We start from the raw sequence: 12,766 nt of genomic DNA, 5'->3' as shown, positions 1-12,766 counted from the left end.
AACATTTCTTGCTTTAAACGATTTCCCGATTTGCAGGAGTAGGCCCTTCGAGCCTGTCCTTACTCTTATACTCAAATCCACTGGTTCCCCTTATCTATTCTGCTGGTTACAACCTCAAAAAATTGTAACAGATTTGTCAAACATGACTTCCCTTTCATAAATCTGTGTTGACTCTGCCCAATCCTATTATAATTTTCTAAGTGCCCTGTTACCACGTCCTTAATAATAGATACTAGCATTTTCCCTACTACTGATGTCAGGCTAACTGGCCTGTAGTTCCCCGTTTTCTCTCTCCCTCCTTAAATAGTGGGGTTACATTTGCTACCTTCCAATCCACGGGAACCGTTCTAGAATCTATGGAATTTTGGAAAATGATAACCAATGCATCCACAATCTCAATAGCCAACTCTTTCAAAACCCTAGGATGTGGGCCATCAGGTCCAGGGGATTTATCGGCTTTCAGTCCCATTAATTTCTCCAGTGCTACTTTTTAACTAATATTAATATCTTTCAGTTCCTCATTCTTGCTAGACCCTTGGTTGTCCACAATTTCTGGGAAGTTTTTTGCGTCGTCTTCTGAGAAGACAGACACAAAGTATTTATTCAATTTCTCTGCCATTTCCTTATATAAACGATTTCCTGATTTAAATGATTCCCTGATTTAAATGATTGCCCGATGCTAATGTGGGTGGTTTCATGTGGGGATTATACTTTTTGATTTTCTGAAAAATGTTGATAAGTTTCCAAGTGAGTGATTAATGGCTACAGGGAGGAGTCATAGAACAGGGGGTAAAAAATGGGACAAATGGTCAAGGTATGTGGTGGAGAAGAATTTTCCAGTCCTTTAAAAGGGAACTTGACAAACTCCTGAGTGAAGAGATATTTTCAGTTATAGTATGGAAATTCCTAGTTGTGATTGTTGTGGGTAACTGGCTTCTTGGAGCTCGTTTGATTGCCTTAGGGAATCAAAGAGGAATTTTCAAGTGCTTTTCCTGAATTAGCTGCAGGTGTTTTTCTTTGTTTTCTACTTCACTCAGGGGATAGCATTGCTTGGGGGTGGATGAATGGCCTGGAAGGTGGTGGGGTGGGGGGGGGGGGAGCTTTGCATTGTTGCCTGAAAGGTGATGTGCCTGACGGTCTTTTTTTACCCTTCACTTTGCATATTTGTATAAAAATTGGCTTAAAAACAAGAAAGAGAGGTAGCTATAAATGGGAACTTTTCAGTTTGGAATGAGGCTACAAGCCAGGTTAACCTTGACTGTCCTTGCTATATTTGATACGTATACTTGGAAAGAAGCATCATAAGCAAAATCTCCATACTTACAAGTAGTGCTGAAATAGGCAGTAGGACAAATAACGAGGAACAGTACAATCAGATTCAGAAAGATGTGTAAGACACACATCTGTTAATAAGTTCTTTAAATAAATACCATAGTCTGCCCAACAATGTTAACACATTTATAAGCCATGATATTTCCTAATGATCGATGGTTTAGATGGGTTCTGTGAAATTAATTCTATCAAAGGCTTTCTTGTATTGAAATTCTTGGTGGTTCAATGGAAAGTACTAGAGGTCTGGATTTGGACCCATAATCTTTATTTATACACCAGGGAGTAAACACACATCTGTATCTGGAAGACCAACACATTAGTACCATTTCTGTGAAAGTGGATCATATCTAAGGAAATAGTTAGGAAAATACTTTCTTTGTGCCTACACTTAATTAAATGGTTACTGTGTTCTTTAGAAACATGTTCAGACTTTTTGCAGAATAGAGGAAATCAAAGACTGCATACAATCTCTGATTGAGCCAACTTTTGGTTAGAGCAAGGCAAGAGTTTAAGAGAAGTGTCATGTACATGATAAGTGGGAGGAGAAAGGATTAAACTGACCTGCTTAGTGCTTTACTGCTTATTGGTTCCACTGTTGGTGAAATGAATCAATGTTCTTCTTCAAAATAGTGCCGTGGAATTTTTTACGTACACCTGAGAGGGCAGACGGGGCCTCAATTTAACATCTCATCTGAAAGATGGGCACCTCCGACAGTGCAGTGCTCACTCAGTACTTTACTGGGAGTGTCAGTCTAGATTAATTAATTCATAGTCTTGCACCTATTAAACTAACAAAATATTGTAGGTAGGAGAGAGCATTGGCTAAAATTAGCAGCAAAATACAATTGTCCTAATCTGAGTTATACTCAAGATGACATGTCATTTGTTTCATTTTGTCTAGTGCTGTTCAAATGGATGGAAATTGTAGTCATGTTTATCAATTGAGCGTGGAGTAAATTTGAATATTTTAATATTTTTTTATTTTTATCACCGTACAAGAAAATTAAATCCTGTATTAAAACTGAACCAGTGGATGTGGTGTATCTGGATTTTCAGAAGGCATTCGATAAGGTGCCACACAAGAGGTTATTAAACAAAATTAGGGCTCGTGGGATTGGGGGTAATATACTAGCATGGATTGAGGATTGGTTAACGGACAGAAAACAGAGAGTAGGAATAAAGGGGTCATTTTCGGGATGGCAGGCTGTAACTAGTGGGGTACTGCAAAGATCAGTGCTTGGGCCTCAGCTATTCACAATCTACATCAATGATTTGGATGAGGGGACCAAATGTAATATATCCAAGTTTGCTGATGATACAAAGCTGGCTGAGAATGTAAATTGTGAGGAGGATGCAAAGAGGCTTCAAGGGGAGATATAGACAGGCTAAGTGAGTGGGCAAGAACAAGGCAAATGGAATATAATATGGAGAAATGTAAAGTTATCCACTTTGGTAGGAAAAATAGAAAAGCAGAGTACTTTTTTAAATGGTGAAAGACTGGGAAATGTTGGTGTTCAGAGGGACCTGGGTGTCCTTGTACAAGAATCACTGAAAGTTAACATGCAGGTACAGCAAGCAATTAGGAAAGCAAATAATATGTTGGCCTTTATTACAAGAGGATTTGAGTATAAGCGTAAAGATGTCTTACTGCAATTATATAGGGCCCTGGTGAGACCACACCTGGAGTATTGTGTACAGTTTTGGTCTGCTTACCTAAGGAAGAATATACTTGCCATAGAGGGAGTGCAATGAAGGTTCACCAGACTGGTTCCTGGGATTTTTTTTTTTCCTATGAGGAGAGATTGAGTAGACTGGGCCTATATTCTCTAGAGTTTAGAAGAATGAGAGGTGATCTCATTGAAACATACAAAATTCTTACAGGGATTGACAGGGTAGATGCAGGGCGGATGTTTCCCCTGGCTGGGGAGTCTAGAACCAGGGGTCACATTCTCAGTATAAGGGGTTGGCCATTTAGGACTGAGATGAGAAGAAATTTCTTCACTCAGAGGGTGTTGAATATTTGGAATTCTCTACCCCAGAGGGCTGTGGAGGCTCAGCCGTTGAGTAGATTCACGACAGAGAGCGATAGATTTTTGAATATTAAGGGAATCAAGGGATATGGGGATAGTGCAGGAAAGTGGAGATGAGGTAGAAGATCAGCCATGATCTTATTGAATGGTGGAGCAGGCTCGAAGGGCCAAATGGCCTACTACTGCTCCTATTTCTTATATTCTTATGTTCATAGGATATATAGTTATTTGCTGGGAATGTCTTGGTTGATTGAATTTAGCCAGAAAAGGTGCAGGAAGCTGAATTGTTCTTTATTCTTTTGAAGCATTATTGTAATCTGAATTTTAAAAGAACTTGGAATAAATTATGGGCCTTCAATTTGCATCTCTGCAAATGGTGACATAATTCGCTTCCATCAGCCATGGTTCAAAAATGTGACCTTATTCAGGAGTACTCATGAGCAGTTTGTCTATAATTACAATTTCTTTATCACATGATGACGTAATTAAAAGAATGTTATATTAGCTCGACAATAGTAATGATATGAATTCATATTACAGCAATGAACGGATTATGAAAGTCTTTCTCAAAAGCAAAAGAACATTAAGGATGCATTGGCACCTGGTTCATATTAACTTATTCTTTGGAGATTTGAGGTCTTTTAAATAAATCCCAAGCACTGTGTACAATTATAAAAATTAAATAGTGACGTATCCAGTGAAAATTGTGTTGGTTAACTGATTTTGGCCCCATAAGTTTTCTTCCAGCAAGATGTTTTCCCAGATGATATAGCCACTTTAAAAACTCCATTTGATTAAACTAGAAATCTTTATTAATCTCTGTCATCAAATGACACACTGTCCCCTTTCTACAGCAAGGCCATCCGCAGACCTGGCCAGTTGTTAATGGCTTTCATTTAGGTCCTTAAGACATTGCAGTATAACGTTGTCACAGCACAAATCACTGACAAATGTCACACCTGATCTTTTACTTTCATAGCAATGGAAACGCAAGAGAATTTTCAAGATAAGGATATCTGCTATCAGTTTTCAAACGATGAATGTGACGTTCTGATCTGCGCCTTTGGAAAGGAGGAGGAGTGGAAAAATGGTGTACGACTTCTTGGGCACATAGTCCCTTATATTCAATCCAGAACAAATCTCCAAATAACGTTAGTATATTTTATTATTTTGTCTTAATTATTGTCCTCCTTTTAATACTGCTCTATGACAAAGAGGGAAAAGGGGTGAAACAGGGAAATGTCATCCTGTGGCACAAAGCAGTGGGGGTCATTTTGACTTTGAGTGAGAGTGTAAAAGGGACGATATCTAATCAGCCACCCGGTTATAAAGCTCTTCCGATTTTCATTTCCATTGATGTTTACAGCATATTCAGTGGTGGACGCTCCACAAGCCCAGTATTGTATGGTATTTAATTTGGGTCAACTTGTAATGAACTAAGTGTGATTTCAAAGGGACTGAAAATATAAGCTGGTTTATATATTGGTCAAAATCTTCAAGGAGTTTGCTGGCAGAAGTCACTTTTTGCACCTGCACACACACAAAACCCAGCACTGTTACACTGACTAAGTTAAAAGACTTCCTGGAGAGGAGAATCAGACAGCCATAAATAAATCATTGCAAATAGATGATGTTGACAAAACAAACATCGCGATCAAGATTGTCAATAGCTAAATCCGCCTGATGTCACCAAAATAAATATAGTTGTTATATGACATTATTCCTGCTGCTAATTCTGATTGGGAAGTGCTGCACTAATGGAGAGAGCAGGAGCTGGGTGAGCCTTTCTACATATAAGAACATATAAGAAATAAGAGCAGGAGTAGGCCATGCAGCCCCTCGAGCCTGCTCCGCCATTCAATAAGATCATGGCTGATCATCGATCTCAACTCCACTTTCCCGCCGATATCAAGGGATATGGATATCCCTTGATTCCCCCAGAGTCCAAAAATCTATCGATCTCAGCCTTGAATATAATCAAAGTCTCGGCATCCACAGCCCTCTGGGGCAGAGAATTCCAAAGATTCACAACCCTCTGAGTGAAGAAATTCCTCCTCATCTCGGTCTTAAATGGCCTACCCCTTATCCTGAGACTATACCCCTTAATTCTAGACACACTCTAGCCAGGGGAAACAATCTCTCAGCATCTACCCTGTCAATCTCCTTCAGAATCTTGTATGTTTCAATGAGATCACCTCTCATTCTTCTAAACTCCAGAGAGTATAGGCCCATTCTACACAATCTCTCATCATAAGACAGCCCTCTCATCCCAGGGATCAATCTAGTGAACCTTTGTTGCACCGCCTCCAAGGTATATCCTTCCTTAGATAAGGAGACCAAAACTGTGCTCAGTACTCCAGGTCTCACCAAGGCCCTGTACAATTTTAGCAAGACTTCCTTACCCTTATACTCCAACCCCCTTGCAATAAAGGCCAACATGCCATTTGCCTTATTGATTTCTGTACCTGCATGCTAGCTTTCTGTGTTTCTTGCATGAGGACACCCAAATCTCTCTGAACACCAACATTTTAAAAGTTTCTCTCCATTTAAAAAAAATTCTGTTTTTCTATTCTTCCTACCAAAGTGAATAACCTCACATTTCCCTACATTATACTCCATCTGCCACCTTACTGCCCACTCACTTAGTCTATCTATATCCCTTTGCAGATTCTTTGTGTTCTCTTCACAGCTTACTGTCCCACCTAGCTTTGTATCGTCAGCAAACTTGGATACATTACACTTGGTCCCTTCATCTAGGTCATTAATATAGATTGTAAATAGCTGAGGCCCCAGCACTGATCCTTTTGGCACCCCACTAGTTACAGCCTGCCAACCTGAAAAAGACCCGTTTATCCCTACTCTCTGATTTTGCTCTGTTAACCAATCCTCTATCCATGCTACTATATTACCCCAACCCCATGAGCCCTTAACTTGTGTAATAACCTTTTATGTGGCACCTTATCGAATGCCTTTTTGAAATCCAAATATACTACATCCACTGGTTCCCCTTTATCTACCCTGTTAGTTACATCCTCAAAAAACTCTAATAAATTTGTCAAACATGATTTCCCTTTCATAAAACCATGTTGACTCTGCCTAATCATGTTATGATTTTCTAAGTGCCCTGTTACCACTTCCTTAACAATGGATTCCAGCATTTTCCCGACGACTGATATCAGGCTCCCTGTTTTCTCTTTCCCTCCTTTCTTGAATAGCGATGTTACTTATGCTACCTTCCAATTCGATGGGACCATTCTAGAATCTAGGGAATTTTGGAAGAAGCAAGATCTAAAATAGCCTGTTCCCTGGTTGGTTCCATGACGTATTGTTCTAGGAAACTATCCCAAATTCATTCCATGAACTCATCCTCTAGAGTACATTTGCCAATTTGATTTGTCCAGTCTATATGAAGATTTAAGTCCCCCACGATTATTGCATTACCTTTGTTACAAACTCCTACTATTTCTTGATTAATATTCTGTCCAACAGTATAGCTACTGTTAGGGGGACTACATACTACTCCCACCAGTGTTTTCTGCCCCTTTTTATTCCTTATCTCCACCCATACTGATTCTACTTCTTGATCTTCCGAGCTGAGATCCTTTCTCGCTACTGTGCTTATGTCATCCGTAATTATCAGGGCTAACCCACCCCCCCCCTTCTTTTCCATTCTGCCTGTCTCTTTAAAATGTCAAGTATCCTGGAACATTTAGTTCCCAACCTTGGTCACCTTGCAACCACGCCTCTGTAATAGCTATTAGATCAAACCTATTTATCTTTATTTGTGCCATTAGTTCATCTATCTTGTTATGAATGCTTTATGCATTCAGATAAAGAGCCTTTAATTTAATTTTTTTGCCATTATTCCCTGCTTTGACCTTATTCTCTGCTGCACTGCTACCGTTCAACTCTCAGTCCATTCTGCTTATTTTTACCCAAATCGCTACACTGCTCTATTGCCTTGACCTTTCTCTTTAGATTTCTAAATTTCTCCTCACCTGACCCCTCCTACCCCCTTTTTTAGTTTAAAGCCCTATCTACAGCCCTAGTTATTTGGTTCACCAGGATGCTGGTCCCAGCCTGATTTAAGTGGAGCCCATCCCAACGGAACATCTCCCTCTTTCCCCCCATGAATTGAAACCCCTTCTTCCCACACCACTCTTTGAGCCACGCATTTAACTCTCTGATCTGCTTGACCCTGTACCAATTTGCGCGTGGCTCAGGTAGTAATCCAGAGATTATTACCCTTGAGGTTCTGCTTATTAATTTAGACCCTAGCTCCTCAAACGTCCTCAGCAGAACCTCATTCTTAGTTCTACCTATGCCGTTGGTTCCTACATGGACCACGACAACTGGCTCCTCCCCCTCCCACTCCCAAGTTCTTCTCCAGCCACGAGGAGATATCCTTAACCCTGGCACTGGGCAGGCAACACAGCCTGCGGGACTCTCTTTCACGGCTGCAGAGAAAAGTATCTAACCCCTGACTATACTGTCCCCTACCACTACCACATTCTTTCCTTCTCCCCCCACTTGGATGGCTCCCTGTGCTACGGTGCCGTGGTCAGTTACCCATCCTCCCTGCAGTACTTTTCCACACCCATGCAGGTAGCAAGTACCTCATACCTGTTGGACAAGGTCTAGGGCTGAGGCTCCTCCATCACTACATCCTGAGTCCCCATACCTTCCTGACTCGCAGTCACACTCTCCTGTCCCTGACAACTGACGAACTCTAAAGTACTACTTAACCTAAAGGGTGTGACTGCTGCCTGGAATTAAGTGTCCAGGTAACTCTCCCCCTCCCTGATGCATCGCAATGTCTGCAGCTCATACTCCAGCTCAACAATTCTGAGCTGAAGTTCCTCAAGTTGCAGACACTTACCGCACATGTGGTTGCTCGGGAACGCGATGCTTTTCCACAAACTCCCACATGCTGCAGTTACGACACACCACCTGCCCTGCCATCTCTAACCTTGTTTTATTAACTAATTAATTAAGTAATTAAAGCTTTTATTCAATTGATATTTTAGTTTTATTGTTTGATTATTTTATCTAGTTTAAGTTATTAATTTAGTAAGTACTAGCAAGTTACAGTTTCTCAGCTCTTAATTTAATCCCCTTCCCTAACTTAGAGAGGAAAAAAAAGCTGTAATACTCACCAACCAATCACCTACCCGCTTACCTGTGAGTCACTCTTTGATTTTTTTAAATTTTGTTTTTGGATCGGAGCCTCACTGCTGCAGCTGCACTTAGGTGTGTTGAGCAGTGAAGAAAAATAGTGAAAATTTGAAATTCAAACACTTGCCTGACTTTCTGGAGAAAGATTTAGCAGTGAAAGAACAAGGCCTTCAGCGCCACGCAAGGCTGAAGCATTTGCAACCATCTTAAGCCAGAAATGCTGAGTGGATGATCCATATCAGCCTCCTCCTGATATCCCCACCATCACAGAAGCCAGTCTTATGCCAATTTTATTCACTCCACGTGATATCAAGAAACAGCTGAGCTCACTGGATACAGCAAAGGCTATGGGCCCTGACAGTATCCCGGCTATCGTGCTGAAGACCTGTGCTCAAGAACTAGCCGCGCATCCAGCCAAGCTGTTCCAGTACAACTACAACACTGGCATCCACCCGGCAGTGTGGAAAACTGCCCAGGTATGTCCTGTCCACAAAAAGCAGGACAAATCCGACCCGGCCAATTACCGCCCCATCAGTCTACTCTCAATCATCAGCAAAGTGATGGAAGGTGTTGTCGACAGTGCTATCAAGCGGCACTTACCCACCAATAGCCTGCTCACCGATGCTAAGTTTGGGTTCCGCCAGGACCACTCGGCTCCAGACCTCATTACAGCCTTTGTCCAAGCATGGACAAAAAAGCTGAATTCTAGAGGTGAGGTGAGAGTAACTGCCCTTGACATCAAGGCAGCATTTGACTGAGTGTGGCGTCAAGGAGCCCTAGTAAAACTGAAGTCAATGGGAATCAGGGGAAAACTCACCACTGGCTGGAGTCATACCTAGCACAAAGGAAGATGGTTGTGGTTGTTGGAGGTCCATCATCTCAGTCCCAGGACATTGCTGCAGAAGTTCCTTAGGGCAGTGTCCTAGGCTCAACCATCTTCAGCTGCTCCATCAATGACCTTCCCTCCATCATAAGGTCAGAAATGGGGATGTTTGCTTATGATTGCACAGTGTTCAGTTCCATTCGCAACTCCCCAGATATTGAAGCAGTCCATGCCCGCATGCAACAAGACCTGGACAACATTCAGGCTTGGGCTGATAAGTGGCAAGTAACATTTGCTCCACACAAGTGCCAGGCAATGTCTATCCCCAATAAGAGAGAGTCTAACCACCATCCCTTGACATTCAATGGCATTACCATCGCTGAATCCCCCACTATTAACATCCTGGGGGTCACCATTGACCAGAAACTTAACTGGACCAGCCACATACATACTGTGGCTACAAGAGCAGGTCAGAGGTTGAGTGTTCTGCAGTGAATGTCTCACCTCCTGACTCCCCAAAGACTTTCCACTATCTACAAGGCACAAGTCAGGAGTGTGATGGAATACTTTCCACTTGTCTGGATAAATGCAGCTCTAACAATACTCAAGAAGCTCAACACCATCCAGGACAAAGCAGCCCGCTTGTTCGGTACCCTCATCCACCACCTTAAACATTCACTCCCTCCACCACCGGCGCACCGTGGCTGCAGTGTGTACCATCTACAAGATGCACTGCAGCAACTCGCCAAGGCTTCTTCGACAGCACCTCCCAAACCAGCGACCTCTACCATCTAGAAGGACAAGGGCAGCAGGCGCATGGGAACACCACCACCTCCAAGTTCCCCTCCAAGTCACACACCATCCTGACTTGGAAATATATCGCCATTCCTTCATCGTCGCTGGGTCAAAATTCTGCAACTCCCTCATTAACAGCACTGTGGGAGTACCTTCACCACATGGATTGCAGCGGTTCAAGAAAGCAGCTCCCCACCTTCTCGAGGGCAATCAGGGATGGACAATAAATGTTGGCTTTGCCAGCAACTCCTACATCCCAGGTACAAATAAAAAAAAGAATTGTGGTGGAACTGGCAACGGGAGACAGAGGCTATACAGCATTACTAGCACTGGGAGTCTTGCAACTGCTTGCTGAAGACGCAAAACATTTTGAGTGATTTGTAGTGTTATAGGGTCGCCCCCATCGTCGCTACTGAACTGGCGGACAGGAATGTAGTATTAGTAGTGTTACAGGGACTAATACAGTCAGTGATCAGATTAATATTGGAAATCCTATTAGAGCACCACCTACAACAACAACTTGCATTTGTATAGCGCTTTTAACGTAGTAAAATGTCCCAAGGCACTTCACAGGAGTGATTACCAAATAAAATTTGACACCAAACCACATAAGGAGTTATTAGCACAGGTGACCAAAAGGTGGAGAGAGGTAGCGAGACGGAGAGGTTTAGGGAGGGAAAAGTCATGAAAAATGCCACATTTTACGGATATTTTAACATAAGAGTCCAGTAGGAATGTTTACATAGCAACTTTTAATGGAATGCGTGACCCACGTACCAATTACTTTTACTTTCCCCCCCACCACCACCTCACAATCTAACTCTTTGGTATATATTTTCCACCAGCTGGGAGATGGCATGCTTCAGTGATTGCTGCTGAAAAGCACTTGTGTGGCAGACTCTGCTCTAGTGCCCATTATGGTAAAATAGCTGCTTAACATGTTCAAGGGAAAGCTGGGTGTGCATTGCTGGAATTCAGGCATCTGTTTCTATGATTTTCCATCCATTAATTTTAATGGGATGCCCGTATCACTGATACGTGATCCTAGCAGGCAAGGCTCCCTACTGGAACCATGACTTCATAAAGTGCCCCCTCATACATCTAGGTGCATATGCAAAATAGCCACTTGGGTGAGATATGTAAGGGGTTTTCTCTTGCTAGGTCTCTCTCTCTGGGGAGACCTTTCTCTTTTTTGCACAGTAATTTACCGAGTGGTTCGACCCACTCACCCCTTAGGTTCTGTACACTGGACTTTGAGGCAGGAACTACAATGCAGAGAATACTCTGTAGACCAAGTTTAATGAAACAAAGTGAAATTTTATTGCATAAAGGAAAAATTGAATGTAAGCCAATAAGGTACATGGGAGGGAAAAACAAATCATAATGCAGTACTAACCAATATATCCACAGGCATATTATACTTTACAAGGTTCACCATGAAATAGGGAAACACACGGAACATTGAGGGACAACAACTCATTGTTAATTATCCCCTAAAATGCCCACCCCCTAAACCTAGCTAGATTAAATTATGAGGGGCCAGAAACATGCTCACCAGTCCCAGTTAGAAAAGTCTTCAAAACGTCTCCGATCCCAATCGTCTACCGAATCGTCTTCTTCTTCCGAGTCTGAATGGCCTCTCTACCGAACCCGAACTCCTAACCAAACTGCACCTTCTTTGGACCCCCGAACGATCTCTCGAAAATGATCTATCTCAATGCTCTTCTTGCTCTTCCGCACTGCTCTCTCTCCGAACTCGAACTCCTGATGGCTACCCCAGGTCTCCAGTTATACTTCTCATGGAGGCCCTTATCTCCCGTCATATCAAGGTTAGTCTTTGTTTAAATTTTGGCAGGCTTGTAGCACAGAGGGGTAGTCATTGTGTTTAAAGTACTTTCGGGATGGCCGGTAACTGCCATCTCTGGTCTGGAATGACCTTGTATTGTCTTTAATGGGTCTTGATGTCCCCCTTTGAATTTGAAGCTGTTTCCCTTTGTCTGGGTAAACATTTTGATGGCCTTTATCTACAGGCCGATCTGATTGGATCTGCATCAAATCCATATGTATGGGGTTCTGTCTGGTTTTGCATTCTCCGAAATTGCATTTCAAAACTTACTGTGGGCTGAATCCACGAAAGCTGTCTGTGGACTGCAGGAACCATTTAAAAATGTCCCAAAAAGCTGGTCACGGGGTCTGGTGGCCATTTTGTGTGCCCCTTTTTCTGGGCTTCTTTTAAAACAGTCTTTAAAATTAAGGCCTTTTCTGCCAATAGACCCTTATAGGACAATGTTCAATTTTGCGAATCCTACAGTCTCCCCTGATGATACTATAACTTGCTTGAAGTATCATAATTCTGGATGAGCAAACTTTTCTGACTCTCCATAATCAAACCATCCCCTGTATTTACCTATCCACGACCCCACGACACATGCAATTCCCATTTCAGAAAACCCACAGTGTACATTAAGCATCTATAGATGGCAATACATTGGAGTTAAAATCTGACACACATAATAAGCTTCAATAAAAATAATAAAGAAAGAAAATACACACAAAATCACACATGAATACTATCAAAAATAGAGGAGGGAGGGAAACTCTAACTCTATAC

General features: G+C 42.1%; 1 protein-coding gene across 1 annotated transcript in view; it reads left to right on the top strand.

Annotated features, from left to right (window-relative positions):
- The window catches only part of LOC147117458 (rap guanine nucleotide exchange factor 5-like), a 124,147-nt gene that overhangs the window by 94,007 nt on the left and 17,374 nt on the right, over window positions 1-12,766 (top strand). Inside the window, exon 5 of the mRNA XM_085988453.1 lies at window positions 4,342-4,513. Coding sequence (XP_085844579.1) covers window positions 4,342-4,513 — 172 coding nt within the window. The remainder of the gene's footprint in view (window positions 1-4,341; window positions 4,514-12,766) is intronic.

The sequence above is a fragment of the Somniosus microcephalus genome, chromosome 5 (assembly GCF_052327205.1).
Source record: "Somniosus microcephalus isolate GS21.2 chromosome 5, FLI_Smic_1.0, whole genome shotgun sequence".
Lineage (NCBI taxonomy): Eukaryota > Metazoa > Chordata > Chondrichthyes > Squaliformes > Somniosidae > Somniosus > Somniosus microcephalus.
The sequence above is the reverse complement of the archived record's forward strand: the minus strand, read 5'-3'. Positions and strand labels throughout refer to the sequence as shown.